This window comes from Lissotriton vulgaris, chromosome 9 (genome assembly GCF_964263255.1).
Source record: "Lissotriton vulgaris chromosome 9, aLisVul1.2, whole genome shotgun sequence".
Classification (NCBI taxonomy): domain Eukaryota; kingdom Metazoa; phylum Chordata; class Amphibia; order Caudata; family Salamandridae; genus Lissotriton; species Lissotriton vulgaris.
In genome coordinates this window covers 180,661,927-180,687,697 of record NC_141697.1, presented here as the reverse complement: position 1 = coordinate 180,687,697, position 25,771 = coordinate 180,661,927, and the positions used below count along the sequence as shown (strand labels likewise).

Sequence of the window (25,771 nt, the reverse complement as noted above, 5' to 3'; positions counted from 1 at the left end):
TGCACCGGTTATATCACACCCCAGTTAAACTTCATAGATTTCGACTCAGGGACAATGACAATTGGACGAGGTGCGGTCGGGAGGGTGCAGACTTCCTCCACTTGCCGTGGGGTTGCCCCCCGGTGGCGGACTTTAGGATGCAGACTTTTGATGTGATCTCGGACATGATAGGGGTCAGAGTAACTCCATGCCTGCTCCTGGCTCTCTTGGGACTGATCCAAACTGTCAAAACACTTCATAAAAAGTTCCTTGCAATGGGGTTGCTACTGGCGAACTGACAAGTCGCATGCCGCTGGGGGGGGGGGGGCTGCGCTCCCAAATTCAAAGACACTCGATGGCCACCTGGCAGGAACACTTACATAACTATGCAGATCTCTTACCCGCTAAATCACGCACAAAAGATATTTGGGGCCGCTAATTTCCTATTTGATGGCGCAGCAAGATGCAGAGGATGGGAGAGATGAGGGTGAGACAGCACTGGAGTCAGAGCATGAGACTGGGCCAGAGTCTCGATCCCCAACCCTACAGAGGAGTATACCTGATGAGTAGCTCTATTCAGCACCAATGCCATGTGACTGTAGGCACGGTGTGGATGGAGCGAGACCTTGTTCTGCTAGCTGAAGCTAAACTTGGTGCAACAAGTCTGGACTTTTGTAGTGTCTATGATGTCAAGTTAGATTGTATTGTCCAGATTTCACATAGGACGATGTTAGTCGTTGCCTACATTGTAAGATGATATACTGTACTGACATGGTTGAACTACTCAATGTGATTACTGAACCTGCATTGAAGTTAATTGGGGGGGGGGGGGGGGGAGAGTTAATGTTGTACTACTACTACTGCTGGTACGAGAATGTGTCTACATAAGTGAGACAATGTACCATTTGATATGCAGTTGTCTTATTATACTGATGTACCGTACTTATTTCTCTCTTTAATAAAGAACTTTAAAAAAAAACTATTAAAGACCATCCTGTTTAGTGTAAAATCCTACCTTTAGCAGTTCTTTTTGCACTGTTAATAGACTGTAGAGCAAAAGAACATGAAACAAGTTCCACTTCCAGCAAAAAAAAAAAAAAAAGAATATTGCAATATGTCTTTACCTGACAAGAGATTTGGGTTGAATATTAAACACAAGTGTTTCATTACTATGAGCCTGAAAAAAGACAAAGAGGGTCTCGGTTAAGTTTACCAATAACAGTTTGTGACATACTCTTCAAACTCGTTTGCAGTTTTAATGACCAGTTAAGAAATGTTCAAAAAGCTATGGAATGTAATAATGATACAGATTTTTACAAATTACATAACAAAATTACAAATTTACCGCTTTGTGATGGGCAAGCAAATTGTTGGCACATCCACCAAAAACAATCACTTCTCCTTCCTTGCTGGCACATGCTGTATGCCACAACCTGCAAGAGATCATAGCAGAATGTCCAATATTCACTAACACATATTCAAATAAAAGCAGAAAACAAATTGTAAGAATTGTTCGACACAAAAAAAGGTTTTTCAGGAAGACACATTTGGACATTCACAGGTACAGAGGATGTAGAACTGAAGCAGCAGTACACTTTTCACTTATCATAGAAAGCAACAAGTGCATGTGGTACGATAGACAACAACAATATAGTCAAAGAAATTAGAAACATGGGTTTAAGATGAATCAAAATGATTATCATGGTAATAGGGTAAATGTAAAGGAAAATGGTTAAGAGGATATTAATGTTCAAAAACTGTTCCCTTAAGGGACAAAGGAAAAACCTAGTGCTCAATGTTAAACAATAAAGAAGGCCATAATACACGAAAAGAGACAAAGTCTACCAGTGGAAGCCTTCCTGAGACCACCGATGACAGCCAGAGTGCACAGACTCTTGTACAGAGGTGCTCAGGCTGGTCAATGATTTTACTTTATGTCAGTCTCTACTGTAAAATGCAGGCATGCCCTTTGATATGCTAGTCAGGGCATATCCAGCCAGTAGAAATGCCCGCCCCCTTGAGCAAGCCGCACTTTTGGTGGCAAGGTTGGTGGGAAAATTAGTAGTCAGGAGAGGCATGTCCCCTCTCTGCCAGGACCACCCCTGAATGAATGAAATGAATGAATGAATGAAAATATATTTATTGAGCGCGATTGCTGCCCAAGGGCGTCCAAGCCCTGAGCTGAGGCGGAAATGTGCCCTGGACCGAGGTGACCCCCCCTCCTAGGAAAATCCTCCAATAAAGAATCAGGTTAGGGGGATGGCTACTCACCAAGGGAGGAGACATTCTAAGGGTGTTGTCACCCTAGAGGCAACAGCCCATTGGCTACCATCTGCCAGTACCTTTAACTCCCCTAAATTCAGTATTTAGGGGCACCCCTGAACCTTGATCCTCAGATTCCTGTAACCCAAAAAGAAAAAGGAAGAAAAAGATGCTGTGCAGCCGAGTATGGAATAAGACTACTGATTTGGCCCCAGCACTTCTGGCCTATCACCTGCTCAACAACCCTGCAAAGAAGACGCCTCCTATCCCGTGCCAGCGACTCCCAAGAAGCCCAGGAAGACTGCCACTCTTCAGCCAATACCAGCTTTCCAGAGGACAGCAGCCCTGACCAAAATAAACTACACCAAGAATTCCAGATCCAGGATCAAAAGGTACCCCTGCATCCTCAGCCCTCGGACCTTGGGGAGCCCTACCGATGGTCCCTCGACCTCCTCAGCCTTCTAAAGGATCTGTCCAGCTGGTGGTCACCTTCAGCCAGCCTCCTGGTCAGAGCCTGCAGCCTTTTTGTGCAACTGAGAGACCCCATTGAAATGCATTGGGCGCCCGACCATGTACCGCTGGTGGTGTAGCTTTGGGGGCCGATGCTGATCTTAACACCCTGGACTTGTGTCTTGAAACTGTGTGTACTTACTGGCAAACCATGCTTCTACAAGGTGCCCCCAGTCTTCATTGATTTACAGTGTGTGCCCAGTGACCTCTGTACCTGTCCACCCTAGTGTCGCTTGTGGAACAGTACCTACCTTAAACTGAACCTTTCCCAGTGTTGGTACAAACCCCCAAAGATTAGGATTGTAAGTCCAGTACTTACCTGCTAATGCATAACACGTTTTTCCTCCCATAGGATTGCATTGCATTCTATCTATTGCATACAACTCTCTATCTTTCACATTGCCAAGTGCTACTGTTCCCGATTGACACATACAAAAGCATTTCTAAGACTGTAAAGCATTTCTTCTATCTTATAAAACAATCCATACTGCATTTTTTAGGTCTCGCCATGGCCAGCCCTTTTGTAATCAATTTGCCCCATGCGCATACATGCACGCGTGTGCATGGACAAAGATGGCTGCTCTTGCCATCTGTCCAAAGCAGACAGCATGCGCGTGTCCATACGGACTGTGGACAGTCCGACGCCATTCTGTTGCTATAGCAACGAAAATGCAGCTTTGCATGTGCTTTTGATTAGCGTGGGCTTCGCGCATGTTTCGTTCCTGTACCTCTTTTGTTTATTCTTTGCTCCTCTGCCTTTTGGCACTGCCTGGAGGCCATGCACAATGCAACTGTGTCTCTATTCTCCGACTTACGACTCCACCCCTCTTGTCACAAGGCTGTTGGTTTCAACAAAAAAAGAGTGTCCAAATTTAGTAACTTTGTGACAACAAGAGCAAGAAAAAAGAAAATACAAGACCCAACTCAGGTTTGTATAGAAGGCCCTCACTCACCAACCTGGTTGGTGACATGCTTCATCATCGGGCCCCACTGGGAGAGGCTGCGTGCCTCCCCAGTGTGCTCAAACGCCAGATTTACTGCGGAGCAGGTTTTTGAGAATTGGTGAGAAGTGAGTGATAATAGTCATAGTGATGATTAAAAATTTCTGAATTGTATCAAACAAAAGGAATGTTTGATCAATTGGACATATTAAAAGTAAATTATAGGAAAATAGGCCAAATAAATTGTTTTGTTATTTCCAATAGCTTATAAGTGGGTCAACATGTTTCAGCCTTGAAATGGTGTAAAATTACCAGGCATTTGTCAGGACCAAGTGTGGACTAAACCCCGGCGGTATGGGCACGCTAAGGCCCACCCTAACCTGGGGACGTGAAATTGAAAATTGATGTAAAAAAGTGCATATAGAAGGAAAATTTTCCCCTGTGGTACTCCCGATTTGAGAGACCTCAAAATTAGTGTAATGCACTTGAAGGGTGAGAAGAATATACACCATGGAAATCGGGAGGGGGGTGGTGGCGAAATCGGCACACCGCCCTCGACATCAGGCACCCACTGGAAACCTGCTTCTACCCTCTGAAACCGGATCCGGTCTCTCAAATCGGGAGTACCACAGTGGAAATGTTTCCTTCTATATGCACTTTTTAACATAATCACTTTCATTTGATTTGTTCTTTCAAGTAACTTTTCCTTGTTTCTTTAAACTCACTGCCTGTCTAGTTTCTCGGTATTCAAGTTTCTCTTTCCATCAGTCCATTCTCCCAACCTCATGTCAAACATGTGCATACATGTACATATATTTACATATTTCTTTGTTGTAGATAAAAGGTTAATGGTGGGCATTTAACACTGCTCTGTTCGTCAGCTTAATGGGTCAGATTTGTTGAACAGAGATTTTCTACTTAGGACATAAAACATTTGTATTGGGGGGCTGGGTGCTTAGTTATTGCAAGCAAGAATCCGTCAGTCCTGCTCTTTTCACAAGACCACGAATGAACTGGGATGATAAATTTGTTTTATTTGTCTGATTTGGGCATATTCCTGCTAATAATGAAGACACTTGCTAAGAAATTATTATGCACACAGTAATATAGACTTTAGTGACAGCAAACTATACTGCTGTATGAATAAGTTAAGCAGTTAACGTAGTAAAGAAGCTTCATCACCTGCAGGATGCCAGGGGTCGTTTGCATGTGCAGTTCACAATAGGAATTACGTTCTTTTACATTGTAGGGCCATGTTATGTGATTTGGTGTATATTTAAAAGTCAGCACAAGGCCCTCTAAGCATTTGCAATCCAACAGGTCTCACATTTGCAAGAGTTGTTTTGGCATTGTAAATGACAATTCCTTTTATATATGTGTTTTAAAAAACCTGCAAGCGGTGCATAGTCATTGCTTACGAGAAGCAAACCTGGCAGTAACTACGCCTCTGACAGCCTTCTCGCAAGCAATGGCTACAAGTACAAAGTGCCTCTTTTCGCACTGCTTGCATATTTTCAAAACACATAAATAAAATGCATTGCCGTTTACAATGGCACCAGCTCAAACTCTGATGTCCATTTTAGTAATTTTTTTTTTTTTTAAACGAAAAAAATTGTCATTTACAATGTCATATCTCAAACTTATGTCAATGCGAGACCTATTGCATTTCCAATGCTTGTTTAAGTATTACTACTTTGAAAACTGTAACTTACATGACACTGAGTATGCTTTGGTTCAGGAAAATAAAATAACTTTTTATACCAAACAATTTGTCTGGATTCAGTCTTTAAGTGTGTGCTATAATTTCTTGCCTGAGTGTGTACAATATATGCTTAACCCCTTCGCTGCGGGGGGTAAATCCCCCGCTGTGCTGGGGGTTGGTGGGGCGCGCACAGCGCCTCCATGCTCATGACGAGCTCATCTCATCATGAGGCACGGCGCTCCGGTGCTCATGACGAGCTGAGCTAGTCACAGCTGCACCCGTTCCCACAGAACACTCAGCACAGCAGGGAAATGATCCCCGGTTGTGAGCGTTCCACGGCTCATGACGAGCTGACTCGTCATGAGCACCGGAACACCGTGCCTCCATGACGAGCTCAGCTCATCATGAGCATGGAAGGTGTTAACACTACTCTCTGATAAGCCTAACTGCTCCACCACCCTACCACAAATAGAACTTTTAGTATGACCTACTTGAGTCTCTGGGGATTCACTGGACTCTGAACACTATACCTTACTTTGGTATAGTATATACAGAGCCAGCTTCCTACACCTCTTTTCCCTGGAAATTATCTGCTGGCACAATGCACTTCATACAAATCCTTGAATCTTTGGAGGCAAATGGGCAGTATTTTGAAATGGGTATGGCCATCTCAAACATTAGAAACTTGTGACGCTTGGTGTGGATATGAGCATGAACCTTTATGTCCTACAGGTCTAAGGATATTATACATTTTCCTTCCAGAAGCAGGTGGTGGGCATCCTGCAGCATAACAATGTGAAACAATAGAGTAGCAAGCTCATACCCACAAGACGCAGGCGAACAGAAAAGAGCATAGCAACAAATTTAACACAGTGTTCAGCTAGAACTAGCAAATACATTTCTAAACGTTGCTTGACCAACTTGCGCATCAGCCTGTGTGTCTGAATCAAGACAATAATGGCGTGTAAACGTGTGCACTGAATGCCACGTCGCTGCTTTACATATCTCAGACATATACACATTCTTAAGAAGAGCTGTGGTAGAAGCTTTTCCTCTTGTAGAATGGGCTTTAGGTCTTCCTGATAAAGACCTATGTGCTAGCTGATAAGCCAGAACAATACATGACACAATCCATCTAGAGATGGATCTCTTGGATGCTGCCAAACCAGTGTTAGTAGGACCATAATTGATAAATAGACGGTCTGTCTTTCTTAAAGCTTTTGTCCTGTCTAAGTAAAACTTTAAGACTCTCTTCAGATCCAAAGAATGCAGAGCCCTTTCAGCAGAACTAGAAGGCTTTGGGAAAAAAGTATGCAATGGTATGGTTTGGTTAACATGAAAATCCAACACTATCTTGGACAGGAAAGAAGGATGCGTCCTGAGTACCACCCTATTTGCATGGATACAGTGAACGGTTCTTTACAACACAGAGCCTGAATCTCGCTAGCTCTACGAGCAGAAGTAATAGCTACAAGGAACGCTACCTTTCAAGTCAAGTGTTGCAAAGAAGCTTTATGTATAGGTTCAAAAGGAGCACCCATTAACTTGGTTAACACCACATTAAGCTCCCAAGGTGGAGAAGGAGACCTGACTGGTGGATACACCTTCCGTAAACCTTCCAGAAAATCCTTCACCACAGGCATCCTAAAAAAGGATGTCTGAGTGGGCGATTTTCTGTAGGCTGTGATTGCAGCAAGATGGACTTTAATGGAATTAAACTGCAGGCCAGATCTTGCGTGGTATAACAGATAAGGTAAAATCACCTGTCCCTGACCATGAATCGGGTCAAGATCATTATTTTGACACCACAGGAAAAAAAGTTTCCACTTGAATCCATAGGATTTCCTTGTAGAAGGTCTTTTTGCCACCTTTAGAATGTGCATACAATCCGGATTCAGCTGCAAGTGTCCAATTGGATGACTTCAGGAGCCATGCTGCCAGGAGTAAAGATGACAGATTGGGATGAAACACTCACCCCTTCTGCTTGGACAGAAGATCCGGGCAACATGACAACCTCCTGTGTGGCACTTTCGACAACTGAAGGAGATCTGGGAACCACCACTGGCGAGGCCACTTGGGAGCAATCAGAATCATCCTGGAGTTGGTCTTGTACATTCGGTTGATTACTGTCGGTATCAACGGTGTTGGTGGAAAAGCGTACAGTAAGTTCTGATACCAGTCTATCAAAAGGGCATTCCCTTGCGACCCTTTCTGCGGAAATCTGGACGCGAAGACGGGGCATTTTGTGTTTGCCACGTCTGCGAACAGATCGATATCTGGTGTTCCCCATGACTGGAAAACACGGTGTACGACTTCTTCGTTGAGCACCCAATCGTGAGCTTCGACGAAGTCTCTGCTGAGATCGTCCGCCTGCGAATTGAGAGACCCTGGTAGGTGGACAGCTGTTATTGACAAGTCTCTTGCTAGCAACCAATTCCAGATGGTCTGGGCTTCTAAGTACAGAGTCCTGGATCTGGTACCTCCCTGCTTGTTTAGATAATACATTGTTGTTGTATTGTCTGTCTGCACCAGGAGGGACCAAGTTTGTAGAGATGGAGCCAGAGACTTTAGAGCAAGATGGACAGCCCTGAGTTCGAGGTTGATGTGATATCCTTTCTCGAAATCTGACCATAGCCCTTGTACCTGCAGAGGGCCCATATGAGCACCCCAGCCTTGGAGTGAGGCGTCCGTGATCAGAGTCTGCGTCGGAGGGTCCTGATGAAAAGGCACTCCTCTCATCAAGAGTGTTCTCTTCATCCACCACCTGATGGAATCTTTTGCAGACTGGTGGAGACAAATCCGATCCTCCCAGCATCCCGTCCTCGCATTCCACTGATCTTCTAGGCACTGCTGCAGAGGACGCATGTGCAATCTTGCGTTTGGAACAATGAAAATGCAAGAAGCCATGGACCCCAGGAGAGAGGACACTTGCCGAACTGTCGGGTAATTGGTCTGAAGAAGAAGATGACATTTGGACTTGATCGATAACCACCTCTCCTCCGAAGGACACACGTTTTCTTTTTCTGTGTCCAGCAGGGCCCCCAGATAATGGATCCGCTGTGTCAGATTCATGATAGATTTCTGGAAGTTGACTTGAAGACCCAGCCTGCGCATGAGGTGGAGGCATATCGACAGATGCTCCTCCAAGAGAGATGGGGACGAACTCTTCAGAAGCCAGTCGTCTAAGTAAGGATATATGAAAATCCTTTTCCTTCGAAGAAAGGCCGCAACTACCGCCATACATTTGGAAAATGTTCTGGGTGCTGACTTTAGGCCGAATGGAAGCACTGCATACTGGTAGTGATGAGCAGACACTTGAAACCTGAGAAATTTGCGATGTTTCTTGGAAATGGGAACATGAAAATAGGCATCTTTCATGTCGATGGAGCACATCCAGTCCCCCTGATGTAACTGGGGGAAGATCTGATGAAGCGCTAGCATCCGAAATTTCTCTTTCCGAATGTACTTGTTTAAAAGCCTTAGGTCCAGAATAGGCCTGAATTCTGCCTTTGAACCCTTCTTCTTCTTTCTTTCTTCTTCCGTGAATACAAGCCTTGATTTCTCTACTGAGGAGGAACCTTCTCTATGGCTTTCTTTCCTAGGAGTATACTTGCTTCTTTTTGTAAAAACTTCAAATTCCAATGTAACATTTTCTTTGGAGGAATGAGAGGAGGTGGCTTTTTGAAACGGAGATGGTAACCATTCTGAATGATACCAATCACCCATTTGTCCTTTGTCAGTTGCTTCCACTCGTTTAAGAATGACACATTGCTTCCTCCTACCGGAGTGGTCCACGAATGAGGAGGAAGACTCCCTTCATTGTTGTTGAGGTTGTTTGGCAGCAGCGAACTGCTGTCTATTTCCTCCTCTACCTCGTCCAGGGCGACGCTGTTGGAACTGCGATCTCTGTTGGTTCTGACCCTGGTTCTGCAAGGACCAACTTGTTTGTTGATTCTTTTGTTGAAAAGGCCTCTTGTCGTAGAGACGAAAAGTTCCTCGACGTTTAAACCCTCTTTTCTTCTCTAGGCCTACAGCCTTTAGAGTATCCAACTCCACCTTCATTTTTGCCATTTCGTCGTCTGCATGAGACCCAAACAATGTAGACCCATTGAACGGCAAGTTGACCATTTTCCTCTGGGCTTCAGGTTTCAGTCCAGTAAGACGCAGCCAAGCTGAACGCCTAGAACAAATCCCATGCGCATAGCAATGCGCTGCAAGATCCGCAGAGTCGGAAGCTGCACTAAAACTTTGATTAGCAACCAAACTTCCTTCGCCTACAATTTCCAGGAAGTCCTTTTGATCTTCTTTTGGAAGTTTGTCAGCAAACCGAGCCACAGAGTCCCACAAAAGGCGATCATAACGGCCCAGTAAGGCTGCTGCACTGGCCACTCTCATCACCGAACCAGCAGTGTTACACAACCTCCGACCTAAGGAATCCATGCTCTTACTGTCCTTCTCAGGTGGGGCAGAGGAAACAGAAGTTGCAGAATGCGCCTTCCTTGCTGCCGCCACTATAAGGGAGTCTGGAGGCGGATCAGAACTTAAGAATAAAGGATCTTGGTCAGGAGCCTTATATTTCTTCGCAATTCTAGAAGGGCCTGAACCCACCGTGGCTAGGGTCAAGAAAGTTTTCATAGCAGGCTCCAACAAACCAGGAACCAAAGGCAGAAGAGGTCTAGCAGAAGTCTTGTGATGCAAAGTCTCAAAAATGACCGAAGATGTCACTTGGGGAACTGCCATCACAATGTTGAACTTGTTTGCTCCACGACATAACACATCGTTAAAGGTGCCTAAGTCATCCACTGGGGATACCCTCGAAGGGGGACTTGACGATATCGTAGGAGAATAGTCTCTATACGAACTTCTACTCTGAGATGATGATGAAGAAGACGATGTAGGAGACCTATTTCGCCTTTCAGGAGTAACAGACTTCTGCCATCTGCGTTCTCTAGAGCGAGATCTGCCTCTTACCAGAGACCTAGAACGTGATCTCCTAGGAACCACAACCTTCTGAGGATCAGCAACTCTCATACTAGTTAGATTAGCGGTCGGTTGCATCTTCCAGTGTCGTAGGCTTTCCAACCATCTCGGTGACATGTTAATCGGCTGTGCTGCACGCTCAGGGGAGCCCTCCGGCGAAATTTGCACAATCTGAATTCCCAGTGAAGATTTGGAAGACCTTGAAGAGCTACTCCGCTCAGACCGTGGTGAGCCAGATGGAGTTTGTTCTCTGGGAACTAGTTGCCTTTCCTCTGACACCGACTGCCTTGAAGTCGAACCAGAGTTAGCCACCACCGAAGAATCCTGGTGCGCAACTTTTTCCTGCTGGTCTTGAGGTGTAGAGGCCACCAAAGGCAGTGGAATCAATTCAGACCTCGACAAAGACCTATGGGAGGTCCGAGAGGCTGATCTCGAGTGTCTCGATCCCGACCTTTCAGCAGGTGGGGGAGACTTAGCCACTGATACTCTCTCTTCATGCCTCAAGCCTGAAGCATGAGTAGACTTCGAACTACGTCTCGATGGAGACTCCAATCTCCTCTTCTTTTCATGTCTGGACGTCGCAACACCCTTCGACGTCGATCTCACTTTCTTTGTCGACATCACTTTTCTCTTTAACATCTTTCGTCTTTCCTTCGACGTCAACCGTCGTCTCTCCTTCGACCTCGACCGTCGTTTTTCCCTCGTCGACCTTCCTTAGACGTCGAGTGCTGCTTCTCATTCGACGTCGAGTACTGCTTCTCTTTCAACATCGAATGCTGTCTCTCTCTCGACATCGAGTGATGTTTCTCCTTCGACGTCGAACTCCATACCCCCGACGTCGTCCTCTCCGCAACAGACACCAGATGTCTTGACGTCGAGAGACTCTTCGACGGCGACTGCATCGGCGGCGACTTCTGCCTCACCGGTGATGTCCTAGACGCCGATGGAGCTTTAGGAGATCTCGACGCTGAACGAACCTTTTTCGACGTCGACGCTTCCTGAAGACGCTTTTCTTGGAGACGCAGATCTTCGACGATTTACATGAGAAGAGGGCCCTCCAAATGAAATCAAGCTTCTAGGCCCCTTTCCTTCTCTCTCCAAACAACCTAGAAGCCGCATCTTCTCCCTTTCCCTCAAAGTCCTGCTGGAAAGGTTAAGGCAGTGATCGCAATCTTCAACCTTATGAGAAGAAAGAAGACAAACCACACAAACAGCGTGTGGATCAGACTTTGACATTTTCTTCCCACAGGAAGGACATTTATAAAACAAAGGTGGCATAACTGACTAAAAAACTCCAACAGTTTAGTCAGAAAAAGAAAGCAAACCACCACTAGAACTAAATCTTGTCAAAAACCAAATTTTGACTGAAAAAAGTCAAATTTAGCCCAGCTCAAGTTCCAGGTTCCTCACAGAACAAGCCGGAAAAAAGAACTGACCTAACTGTCACCCGTGGTGCATGATGGGAGCAGGGTTGCTCCTGGAGGCCTTAAAGGCAAAGTGCTCAGATTCTCTGGGGCCTTAAAGGCAAGGTGCCAGTCCGATTTTCTGTACACAGACATTTATTCATATGCAACCTTGTTAGGCTAATTGCCTTTTACAACAGTTTATTTGATGAAAATAAAGGGTATTTATGTTATGAAATGCATTTCTAGGCTCTAGCCTGTTTATTGCATTGATGTATGGAGTATTTTCATACTGCAGAAAGTGTGTAATAAAGTCTTATTAGCCTATACATTATGTTGGGCTGCATATTATGGGTTTATACATGTATATGTGTATTTTTTGGTTTAGTATTATGTACTAATTATTGTATATTTACACATATATATGTATATTGTTATATGTTCTGGGTTCCCGCTCACGGGCGGAGATTATTCAGTGCTTATGACTATTAATGAGTATCCCCTGGAAGAGAACTGCATATTCACACTGCTTTCTGTTACCGGCTGGGACATCATAGCACTATAAACATATATAAGACACTAGTCCTCTAGTATGCCAACCAGAATTCAATTCAGTCTCTCTCTGGTCTCTCAAACACAGACATCTGCAGTGAACGCATTATCCAACTGAGGTTTCATAACATAAAATTTGTTTACTTGCATTGAATTTTCACTTAAGGTGTAAACATTATCTTATAAGCAGTTATCCATATATGAAAAACCAATATAATTGTTACAGAATATTTTGCCCTTTTAGCCATGTCTTTTACCCACCCCCATACTTACTTGATCCCAGTCTCATGGCACTCCGCATCAAAGATCCCATATTTTATTATGGCCTTCAACCGCCACATGCAAGACAGCTAAGATGTATCCCAGAAACACACCAGGTAGCATACGCTAAACACTTTGGTCTGAGTGCTATTCTGTACGCAACCATTTAACTGAAAGAGCATCTCTTTGTTAGTTTAGTTTACATTTTGACCACCACCTTTGAAATAGGAGCTGAGCTTCCCTCAACCATCTGTATAAGAAAGCAGAAGCTTCCATGTGTTTTTGGTCAATTCATTACAGAAATTGTACTGGAAAAGACACAATTTTCATTTAATTTTTAGACATTTTCTCGTGTGAGTACTCATTGAACTGTCGACTGAAACTTCAAACTTGTATGTTAGACGTGCTTATGCGCCAAAGTTTGCTAACTGATCCAACGGCCCATCACTTTCTAAGTTCCACCAGACACCACTGGATTTTGTTTCTAAAACGTCTTCTTTAATCGTATTTGTCTAGCTAGTGACAACTGATTCCTGTATTATGATCAAATAAACTCCTCTACTGGCCATGATGGACAAGGAGAGTGAGCCCAAATTATTCTGTGCTACCATTATCCCCACTATAGCTGTAAGCCATTGCTGGAAAACACAGACATCCTTAGGAAGTAGTCTATTAGAGAGTAATAAAAACATTGCCTTTAGTGTTTTTCACAATGGACCTTCAAAATGGTACAGAGTGGAAAGTCATGCCAACACGTGTCAACTCAGACATATTGATGCCATTTCAGAATCCAAATACTCCAGAACATAAAATAAATCATTTTGTACATCTGATTAATTTTCTTGAGAGGAGGTTAGGTACATTGAGTTACTGTACAAGTACCCTAATCAGAGGAATAACCTATATTAATCAGTCGAAGGAATAGTAACACAACCTACTGCAATGTTATACAGGTGACAACTTTCACTTCCCATAATTCTGACATGAGGCCGAATTGTCAGAAAACCTTCAAAATAGACTACTGGAATTTTAAATTCATCTTCTGGATTTGGGTGGGTCCCTTTCAGCTGCTTGGCATTTAAAACCACTAAACTTGTACAGGAATGTCCATCTTGTATGCACTTGGGCAACACATATTTTAATTCATATCTCAACCTTACATAGTAAATCTCAGACACTTCCCCTATTGCAGAGTACAAATGAAAATAAACTGGAACTTGGGTGTCATTTGCACACATGTTCAGAAAATTGCTACCATCGAGCTTCTAAAATAGTTGCTTAAAAAGCCAGGTTTTACCTTGGTTTATCTGGATAAATGTTCGCATAGCGACTCCATTCATTCTTTGAAATAGAATAAAGCCAGGCATCACCTAAAAATAAAATATGGTCTTCAACAGTTAAAGATGTTGCATTACATATGTTCTAAAGCTTTTACAATTTCCTAAATTAACAATCTGATCATGGAAATCAATAAATAACCATTAACAGCCTCCTATAAAATGTATTCCTTAATATAAACCATCTTTGTATTTAACCGTTACCAATCATAAAGATGAGTACAGTTTTCACAGTATATTCATTCTGCTAGGAACACACTAGGTAATAGCCTGGCTCACTGGCACAGCAGAGTATGCTCATTCAATCTATCACTTTGATGTTGCTATTTTTTTCCACAAATGCACATTGTTCAGCATGAAAGAATGAGCACCTCCATATTTCCCAAAGTTAATACTAACTTCTGTAGCAAGAGTTAAGAATGGATTTAGATTGGTGCCTTTAGGTATATCGCAGAAAATTCTTTGAGAGAATGACATTTCTGTTAATAAACCACGCAAATTAGTATTAGACAGCTTACACACATAATGTCCATAGGGAATATTATCTTTACATAACTGTTCATTACAGCTAAATGAGGGCTCTCCATACCAGTAAGTTTGGCACAGACTCTTATTGAAGAAGACAGTTTAGAAATTGTGAGTTGAATTATGTGTGTAAAGCTATAACATCGACACAGTAATGCTGAAAATAGGCACGTTTAGTCAAATTAAAAAAATTAAGGTTGTTCCAAGTAAAGCATGAGCGCTCGCTAGTGCAGCTGTCTGCACAGCATATTACTAACAATTTCTAAAATATGCATAAGAAAATGGGCTTCGGATCTACTCACTTCATGCTACGGCCTAGCTGGTGTATCATTTTGCCTTCCAGGAAGTGCATCCTTTGGAATGCATGAATCAGTATTTTGAAAATACATCTGAAAAGTACACTCAATATTCACACCATTTCCCACAATCAATTTTTAGCTCCCAAAGTCCTCAGACACAGAAAACAATCCATTTTCTTAAGTCTTACCAGCATTGGTAAAGGTAATAGTAATGTGATAACATTTGTGCATGCAACACATGTAAACAACATTTGTGAATGTCTTGTTTTCCACAAGCACTGGCATATTTAAGTCCGACCTACTGGCTTTGCCAATGCTTGTTGCAAGTAGCATAAGGGCCATCATTAGACACTTACTAAAGAGCTTCCCACCTAGACTCAAGCCACAAAGTACCAGGTCCAGCATGCATTCATTTGCTTATGAGTACCCAGGGTTGTGCTTCAGAAATTGATTTCAGAGCAGTGTCTTGTTCCATGGTAGCATTACTCAAAACACAGATTTTTCATTCCCAGAAAGTTCTTGCAAATGAGGTAACTAGAGTCGATTTGAAAGAATCTTCTGTTCTGTTATTCTCTCTAAGAGCTACATACATTTTTGGGAGAAGTCAGGATAGGCATGCTGCAAACCTGTACAAGCTGCTCTGTGCTTTGAATCTAGATTGCTAAATATTGATAACATTGATAAGAGGATGGCTGGGGAACGGAAATATTTCAGATTGACAAACTTCTCAAACGATTAGTGTTTACTTACTTAGTGGTTGTTTATCAGTAGTAAATCCTCCAAAGAGAAAAAGGCAATCAGAAGAAATTCTCGTTAAAGAATGCCAAGATCGTCCCACCGGGCAGATCCCCTGTGTTTTACTAGAGAAAGAAGTAACAGATAAAGTAACTTATCAGTAGAAATTGAAATATTTTTAAATGTGCGAGGTGAATTTCCTGCACGTTACCATGAAATCATTTACTACACAATTCCGTACAAATAAAAAAAAATGAAGCATAACTTATATATATTAGTATGCGCTCACAGGAGAAAACTTTGTCAACCTCGCTTAGAAACCTCTGCTGCACATAACTATTTTCATGACATTACCCCACTCTCTCAAAGACTGTACACAACTGGAGCCCTGGCACAAATCTCAACAGCAGCATTTGAAGGTATTGTTGTGTTTGCAGACTTCTCAACGGTCCAATTATATTTTTTATAGATGCATTTTGCGATTTGTGATCTCTTTGAGGGAGAGCTGATAGAGGGTGGCTTTAGGTAGGGTACATGGTGTCTTGCTCAAATTCAGAGTGTTGAGACATCTGGTTCTGAACTTTCTGAAGTTTCTGCAAATGGCTAATCCCCATTTAGACAATGTTGTAGTCGCACTGATACTGTAACAATGCCCTCCTGAGTTTTGCCCACCTGTTTGACTAAAGGAGCAGAAGAACCTACTTGGGCATAAACATACCAAACTGTACTATGTTCTCCAGCGAACACCATTAACCTTTGTAATTAAAGATGTTGCAGTCCAGGTTTTCTATTTGAACTTTCTATACTGGGGTACCTGTAAAGAAGGAACAGGACCTCTCAAAAGAGATGGCATTGAAGTCGGTGCCCTAGTACTTAAATGATTTAGAAACATTCAGGTTTCATTTCTCTTTTTCCAAACGTGGAGTACTACCAACGAGCTGGAATTTTGCCGCATGATCTCTATGATCCTCTTGCCAATCAAAATAGTATCAGTATTATCCGTGTAAATCTGGAACTAGGGGTGGTGGAGGTGAGTGAAGCATGATTATGTGCTCAATGGCTACAGGGATTTTTGGACAACCACACATGGAAAAAACGTCAATTTGAAAGGAAGAGTTCACTGTGTCTATTGATTTTGGCAGGTCGTTAAAGATGAATGCTTTGGCATGCACATGAGTTCTGTGGAAAGATCAAAGAAGATCAGTACCACCCTCATTTACTGATGCAAAGAGTTATTCTCGCTTGTTTTCACCAGTGCACTCTCTATCCCAAATGTAAAGTTATCGTTAGGGTGGACATGGTTTTTAGCACAGTCACAACTGTTTTGTGAACTTTTTCGCGGCCATTGCCAGGACAAAGCATTGGTGAACAATTATGGATTAGCTATTGCTTTATCTAGGATGGGCCCAATTATGTCATGTTTAATGTTTAAAAAAAAATATCTGTGTTCTAGACATCTATTCAGCAACTGTGATTTTCCAGGGCAAGAACAGCAAAGGAATCTTAGTGAAATGCTCCTGGGAAGCTAACTGACAGTTTTGAGGTTTTGATTCTATGCATCTTCTGCAGGGGTTGTGGTAGGTTCAACAGATAGGACAAGGCCATGGAGACATGGAAGTTCACGCTATAATAATGGATGGCCTTTGCACAATCAGGATGACTTTGACCAGTGCCTTTGGATGAACACGGTGCATTTTTAAAGCCCATCACAACAGTGATCACACAGTCAATTTTTAACAACTGACTTGTTTAGAATAATGCTACGATTTGAGCAGTTTAGTGAGACTGGATCCGGAAACATTTCAAGCAGTACCACTGCGCGCCAGTAGGTGGTGTCATTTGGCTCCAGGTCAGCTGCACTACTAGAAGTTGCTTGTGCGGTACCTAAATAGGTCCCACCTCGACACACTGACGTCAGTTACTTTCACGACTTTCCAAGTCAGGAGCATAGATCAACACTGAGAACTGACCATTGGTGTTAAAGACTAAAACACTCAAAAAGGTGTCCCTTAAATGGTTCATGGAGTGGGCAGGGAGGAAGGTTCGTTAAGGAGTCTGTGGCTAGACAGTCTTTAAAAGATAAGGCGTTACCAAAGGTAATTAACTTGTTCCTCTGACAGAGACTTCTAGCTACAGATTCCTTACCTTTGAATAGTTACCCAAGCAATACCTCCACGGAGGCTGGTCTGCAGAGCCAATCAAACCAAAAATTCCTGCAGGACCGAAGAAGCGATGTTCCAGTCACGGCAGACCTGCCTGTCGAGGCAGTAATGTTTTGTGAATGTGTGCAGTGATGCCCACGTTGCTGCCTGAGAGAAATCCAGGAGAGAAACACCATGCAACAATGCAGTGGTCGCAGCCTTAGCTCTGGTAGAATGAGCCTGCAAGCCCTCAGGGGGCTGTTTCTTGTCCAGTGCATAGCAGATCTTAATGTAGAGGACAACTCCTAGAAAGATGGTCCGCTTCTGCACAGCCTTGCCTTTCTTGGCTCCAACACAGCCTATGGAGAGTTGATCTACCCGGAATTATTTTGAGCAGTCAATGTAGAACGACAAATCTCTTATTGGATCTAGATTGTTGAGTCTCTCCTCTTTGGAGGGTTGAGTCAAAGCAAAGAAGGTAAGCATGATAATTCTCTGTAGTATGAGGAGGGTGCACAGAGAGCGCCTGCAATTCGCTGACCCTCCTGGCCAATCGTATGGCCAGGAGGCATTTTTTATTATCAAGAGCCTAAGAGGGCAATTGTGTGGAGGCTCGAATGGTGCACATATAACAAAGGTGAAGACCGGGTTGTGTTCTTAATGAGGCCTGATGAATGGCATTGAGGGAAACATATGCTGCAGGCCTTTTTTCAGAACCTATTCACAACTGGTGACTTAACCCCTTCTAAGCGGATGACAAAGCCAGCTTGTCATGGGCGTTACCTGCGCTGCGCGCATGACGAGCTGGCTTTGTCACGAAAGCCGCGATTTTCAAATTTCAGCGTGCAGCGGGAAAACCCGCTAGCGCGCATGCGGTTAAAGAGAGAAGGTTGGTTTGGCAACCACAAAAATGTCAAGATGGCAGAGGGGTAAGATTTAACTGTGCCCAGAGCAGAGCCCTGCTGGGCTAAAGATAAAGCAAACAAGAGAACCTTGGACAAATGCGCAGGAAAGGGGAGTAGGTGGGGTCAATGTTGTAGGAAGTACACCATGACACAATCTTATCCCAACGACAGGTGTATACCGATTTACTGGAGGGAGACCTCGCTGGCAAGATAACATCACAGGAAGGTCAACAGCTGTCAGCTGTCGCTGCTCTATCTCTATAAATGCACATGGATTGGTGCACAGGTTTGGGTGCAGAACCCTGCCCTGCTGCTGCAACAGAAGATCCTCCCAAACAGGCAGTCTGACTTGAGGACCGATGGTCCTGCTCAACAGTTCAGGATACCAGATTGTCAGTGCACAATCTGGAGCAACAAGAATGACTTGGGCCTGGTCATTCCTAATCTTCTTGAAAACTCTGGCAGAAGTGGTATTGGTGGAAAGGAATACTGGAGGGCTGAGCTCTACTCGAGACAAAAAGTGATTCTGAGCAAGAGTAGTCATTGACACTCCAGTGCACAGATTATTATTATTATTATTATTAAAGGCTTTTATAGCGCGCTCTATTACTAAAAAAATAGTATCCTGGCGCGTTGAAGGCTGAGCAGTATGGGAGAGGACAAATATCTGGAAACTGAAATAAAAAAAAATTAAACTATAATATTGAAAAGGTGAGTTTTTAGTCCTTTCTTAAAAGCACTAAGAGTCGATGCAGTTTTTAAGTGGAGGGGAAGCGCATTCCAGGATTTTGCTGCTCTCACTGAGATTGATTGGCCGCCAAGTCTGCAATATTTGAATTTGGGAACAGACATTTGGCACAGGTTGGCCGATCGCAGGGGGCGATTAGGGACATACAAACAAAACCTTTTCCTCAGGTAGACAGGGCCAGTTTGATGGATAGCTCGGTAAGCAAGCACTAAAATTTTAAACAAAATCCTGTGGGCAACTGGAAGCCAGTGGAGAGCACATAGCAGAGGACGAGCACTGGAACGCCTAGAGACATTAAACAGGAGTCTGGCAGCGGCGTTCTGAATGACCTGAAGACGGTGAATCAGGTATGCCGGCAATCCACAGAACAGTCCATTCGCGTAATCCAGCCTAGAGAGTACTAAGGCACGAATGACAGTCTCTTTAGCTTCTTTCGGTAGGAAAGGGAAGAACCTACGTAAAGTTTTTAGGGTAGAGAAACAGACCCCAGTGAGTTTCTTTAAGTGGTCCTCAAACTTAAGGTTCCTACCGAACCAAACCCCTAAGTTTTTCACCGGGCCAGATGTGGCTTTTGGTGGGGGTAGCAGGCCAAAGACGCTCACTAAAGTCCTCAGAAAAGAGCCATACAGCAGGATCTCGGATTTACTTTCATTACATTTTAGCTGGGCATGTGCTAACCATTGAAAAACAGAGGCCAAACAAAGTTGGTCCGCCGACGTATCTAAATTATCTTTAGACCAGGTAAACAAAAGTTGTGTGTCGTCGGCGTACGCCATAATTTTTGCCCCCAACTGTTCAGCAAGGTAAATCAAAGGGGTAAGGTAAATGTTAAAAAGTAAAGGGCTTAAAGTGGACCCCTGTGGAACACCAGTAGAAAGTAATTTGGGGGTAGAGGCAAATGGAGGCAGCCAAATTTGTTGTGTGCGGTTATTTAAAAATGAGGTCAGCCAGTCAAATGCGGGGCCAATAACACCAATGTCGGGTAGTCTGGCGAGTAAAAGGGAGTGAGGCACCGTATCGAAGGCAGCAGAGAGGTCTAGTAAGATCAGAGCCGCTCTGCCACCTTCGTCAAGACACTCCCGAATAGCCTCCGATATTTCGACTAAGGCCGTCTCGGTACTATAGGCGGCCCTGAAACCAGACTGAGCTGGATGTAGGGCCTCTGTCGATTCAACAAATTTATCTAGCTGATTGAAAACAATCTTTTCGCAGATTTTTGCAAGAGCTGGGAGCAAAGATATTGGCCGGAAATTGGACGGAGTGGCCGGATCTAATCCATTTTTTTTTAACAATGGGAGCAATTTTGCTTGCTTCCAGCAAGCGGGGACAGTAGCCGTAAGAAGCGAGAGGTTGATGATCTGGGTTACCTCATTTCCCACTGTTTCCGCTAAACCCGCAAATACTCTAGCCGGGCAAGGGTCAGAACAGCTGACATTGCGAGTTCTCAGAGGTGGTGAACAGATATAACTACAGCTCTCCTCACTGCTGAAAGTGTGCTGCACCACCTCGGATGGAGATGCCATTCATTGTCTGCTAGGCATCTTTGGCTGAGTTTGTCACTCTGGCGTTCAGAGATCCCACAGATGCTGCACTAGGTAAATGCCCAGACTTTCTAGTCCTGTCCAGAGGCATAGAGTCTCTTGACACGAGATCCACAACCCTACCCGCCCTGTTTTTTGCAGTGCCACATGGCGGTGGTGTTGTCTGTGAACACATGTACCAGCCTTCCCTAGATTAAAGAAAGGCTTTTAATGCCAAGCGAATACCCGAAGCTCCAACAGGGGTTATGTGGAGCTCGGCCTTGTCTCCACCAGAGACCAGAGTCCTCTGATCTTCACCTCTCCCAGATGGTCGCCCCAGTCCAGGAGTGATGCATCTGTCATCACCGTTAGAGTTGGTTGGGGAAGGGAGAGGTGTCTGCCTCTGACCCAATCACGGTTCGTTAGCCGCCACTACAGGTGTTATGGAGTTCCCTCTGATATCTCGAACATGTCGGAGGAATTCCCATTATGCTGTTCCCACTAGAACTTCATGTCCCACTGCAGAGCCCGCATATGCTAGCGGGCATGGGTCACCAGCAGGATGCATGAGACCCAATAGGCTCAGAGTTCATATCACCAAAATCCAGGATAGAGATTGAAGCATCACTATCATAGCTTGAATATCCTGGACTCGCCACTTTAGGAGATAGTCTCAAAACTGCACAGTGTCCAGAACAGCTCAGACGAAAGAGCGTCTGAGAGGGAGTCTGGTGTGGCTTTGGCATATTAATAGTGTACCCCAGCGAGTGCAAGAGGTTTGCCAGAGTCTGAAGTTGGGTGACAACTGCCTGGGGCGAGTCCAACTTCAACAGCCAGTTGCCGAGGTGGGGGAAGACTGAAATTCCCGCCCTCTGCAGATGAGCCGTGACTACCTCCATCATCGTGGCTTACACCCGGAGGGGCGAAGGTAAGCCAAAAGGTAACACAGCAAACTGAAAGTGGGATTGGCCCGTCGTGAACCACTGGTCACGCCTGTGGACAGGCAGGACGGGGATGTGAAAATAAGCATCATCTATGTCCAGCGATACCATCCAGTCTCCTGGGTCCAGGGCAGACAAGACTTGCGCAAATATTTTGAACATCTCCTTTTTCAAGAAAAGGTTGAGAAGGTGTAGATCCAGAATAGGACGAAGACCACTGGCACCAGAAAGTAGGGGGAATAACAACCACAAACTACTTAGTGGGAGTAAGAGTTCTAAGGGGGTGACTCCTGGCTAAAGTACCTCTGTCAAGACGCTAGTTTTGACTGCCACTGAGGGTAGGTTATGGTCCAGGACTTCAGCTGCCCTGTGCACCACGACTCAAAGAGGTGACCTCAGGAGGGGAAACCAGGCCATTGTAGGGTGCAGTGTCCAACCTCCCCCAGTCCCTCAAACCAGCTGTCCTTCTCAATTGAGTTATCTCCATAAGTGTCCATAAACCCCTCCTAGACGTTTCCCTCACCAGGTCTATCCATCAAGTAAGGCACTGGCTCTACTCTGGGAAGAATGTCGTCGGGCGGCGGAAATAACTATGGGGATGCCGCCGCTAAGGGGTGTCTGCAGCGCCAGGGCATAGTCATGGGAGCAGGAGCCAAAGAAGATCTTGATCTTGCCGGCTACTCCGGTCCGGATCTAGCGAGGGATCCTTAGGTGACCCTGCTTGTGTTGTACCGGTTTAGGCCCCTGCTGCACCCATGGGACCCAGAGGCACAGGGCCTCCCAAAGATGAGGTGCATGGGCTCATGAAATTCCTTCAGCTGGATGACAGTAGCTCTGGCTCTGAACAAAACAAGAAAAGGTGGAGTGGACCCAGGATCAGGCCCCGTTAAATCACAGGGCCTGGAGTGCCAACGCTCCCTCGTCGGATGACTTTGACGGCTGCAGGCAAGTCAAAGACTGTTTGGACTTCTTGCGCTTATGGGACTTAGTCAACCTCCCCGAGCACCTTCAGGAGCATTGCACGGCAGTTGCCACATGCCTTGGAGTTGTGTCCCGGCTCCGGGTACCACAAATACACCAAGAGGGGGGGGTCTGTCACCGACATCTGCCTATGACAGACCCCACATGGTTTGAAACCAGCCAGTTTCTTTGGTGAAGTCTTCATAGCAGGACAACAATCTCAAAGAAGTCAACAAAAAGTCGTAAAAGAACTGTCAAATAGCGATTTTGGGTAGCCTTATCCGGATCAGTGCTATCTGGCACGGAAAGGAAAGAACGGATTTTAGCGCACCAAGGTGGCGTCTATATAGGTACTGCGCATACCACTTTTAGCCCAGACGCCACCGAGCAGAATGGCGTCACCTACCAGCGTGCACGGGTACTGCTCGGAAGTCTACCGGATTCAGACTGATGCCTGGGGATATTCAAGGGTAAGGAATGTGCAGCTAAAATCTCTATCAGATATATAGCCTTTAGGCGGTATCGGATTCAAGGTTCCCAATTAAGGTAGGTACTTTTGGGTCAGTCCTTATGGAACTTTCGATTTTGTACTAGATTACTTTCTTCGGGGACCCGAAGGTAGCTGAATTTATAAGCTTTACAATATGCAGTAAGGAACAAGGGTTAAGATCAAATAGGTTCAGTGTGATCAGAAAACGGTCTCCACCTTCAGAAAAACATTTTTAGGCTGGTTACTTCAATGTTGTAGGGTACAAATACGCTGGTTGAGTGTTAACAGAAGCAACAGTCTTTCTTATTGTGTCACGATTAAGCAAGGTATTTCTTGCTCACAGATTTAATTACTACAGTCTTTTCCGAGAGAAGAGGGTGGGGCTGAGGGGCAGTTTGAGAAGTCAGACTATAACCATGCAACTGCATTAGGATTGTAGACAATTAGCTTTACTTTCTTCGTAACTGTACTTTCATTATTATCACAAATACAAAACAGCAAACATATGTGCTGCCAATGCAGTGGTAAAGACGGAAAAGCGAGCAAATGAAAAACAGAAGTAGGATAGAAAAACAATCACATTTCCACAGGACATAGAAATAAGCTACAAAACTGGCTTTTAATTTGTCTTGAAATTGATCGGAGACCCTCACCATTCTGGATCCTACTTTAATCATTCAAATTATAGATGCAGTCTTTTATAATATGCCACGGATCCTTTAGTATTGAATATTGCTGGTTAACTACTGCACAGGAAGCTTGAATCTACTTAGGAAAAAATACAGTGAAAGTAGACTGCTTCCTCCTAATTTGGAAAAATATGCAGAATATTTCATGCATCTAAATGACATTTATGAGATCATATATTGGCAAACAAGAGGCAGTGCTTAAATTGAAATGAGGACCTTTCCACACAACTTTAGGTGCAGGAGTAGTAAGCACAGAAAACAAGTAGACAAAGGGAGCAACCAAATAGTAATTAATAGTTTTTTTTAAACCTGGATAGCAACCGTTTGTGCCATGTTTAGGGTAATAAATAAGGAAAGGAATTTTGTTTTACATAATGTTTATTGTGGATGTGAGAAAAATCCCTCTTTTTGCGTGATCTTCCCCATTTTGTACTGACTGGTATTGCTGGTTTTTAACTCCGCACTGCTGTCCAGGCCCTTGGGTATGCATCTGACCCCTTAAACATTGAAATGTTGTCTAAGAGCCAATTTTAAATATTTAACTTTCCAATAAGGCCCTGGTACACAGTGTAGAAAATATGCCAAATAGCATGGGAAGTTAAATGTCACCTTGCGACTGTAACACAAATATTGTGCCACCCCCTAGGTCGACAAAGAAAACATGGTTTCAGACATTCGTGTGTAGTCTGACTGCTGCAGCTTTTAAACATGTAAGCAAACCTGGCAAAATATTCTTTTTTTTACAAGATAGAACCCTATTTTTAAATACTGAACAAGTCACCCCCTAAGTAGGCCTTGTAACCTGTAAGGTAGGTGTCTAGTTTTTAAAAGTGTTACAGGCAAGAATGTAATATTAGCATATAACTACAGTGACTAGTCTCCAAATGCTATCTTAACTATAAAGGGCTGTAGCTGTCCCCATGAGAAAGACAAAGTTCTGAATAAAGTACTATTTCTGCCAACTCCGGCGTTGGATAAGCTACAGGGACTGTTAAATCACTACTGTTCATATTCATTCAAAATCTAATTCACTGATTAATTTTAATTCCTACCAGTGCAGGAAGAGAGGTTTCAAGAACTTCATTAACTTCAAATGGATATGGTAAGACTGGCCGATCAGGGGCGGCTCCTCCATTAGGGTGGAGGAGCATTGCCCCACTGCTATCTCGCAGTGTGAGAAGCAGAAACATAAAATGGTAAAACTACCATTTTATGTTTCTTCTTCTCGCACTGCGAGAAAGCAGAAGGGTTTGGTTGTATCTGTTTGTAGGGCATGGGAGGAGTGGCTTGTCCAATGCTGTGGGCCCTGATGTTTAGTCGGCCCTGTGGGGCAACCAAACCAATCATGCACACTCTCCCTTTTCTCCTTGTAGGCTGCATGGATGGAGAAAATGGCCTCCCCATAGACGCCTTGCTGTTCGGCGTCCCCACCAATCACAGCGCTGTCTTTGCAGCGCTGTGATTGGCTTAGGGGTGGGAAGCTGTCTGCTTTCTGTTCCTGCCGGAGGCAAGAGCATAGGAAAACAGGGGACCCTGCCAGGAGCTGGGATGGCGAGAGACACAGGAAGGTAAGATTTTTTTTTATGTTATATTACCCACCCGCGAGTCATGCTGGCCGTGATTGCGGAGTATTCATATTCAACTGTAAAGGGAGACCTGGTGAAGAGAAGCCTTGGAACCCTGGGGCACCTAGAGCCAGCTTGGCACCAATCCAGTGAGAAGGAGATCTGGTCTGGTCCCTGAACCAGTTAGGTGGGAGTTACAGAGGACACCAGAATACTTTCAGGACTGAAAGGTGCTGTCATACTGAAGTTTACTCAGACTAGTGTACTGTAGGATAATCTATACTAAGGGTAAAAAGGATGTGATGCAAAAGTATAAATTGTTGACC

At 44.2% G+C, this 25,771-nt stretch overlaps 1 protein-coding gene across 3 annotated transcripts in view; it reads right to left on the bottom strand.

The window, feature by feature from the left end:
* Nucleotides 1-25,771, bottom strand: part of KLHDC2 (kelch domain containing 2) — a 130,221-nt gene that overhangs the window by 6,117 nt on the left and 98,333 nt on the right. For 2 of the 3 annotated variants that reach the window (XM_086937287.1, XM_086937286.1), the window contains exons 10-13: nt 15,502-15,611; nt 13,888-13,960; nt 1,325-1,412; nt 1,104-1,156 (exon numbers count right to left, since the gene is read on the bottom strand). In XM_086937287.1, coding sequence (XP_086793413.1) covers nt 1,104-1,156; nt 1,325-1,412; nt 13,888-13,960; nt 15,502-15,611 — 324 coding nt within the window. The remainder of the gene's footprint in view (nt 1-1,103; nt 1,157-1,324; nt 1,413-13,887; nt 13,961-15,501; nt 15,612-25,771) is intronic. The other variant, XM_086937288.1, reaches the window with a different exon arrangement.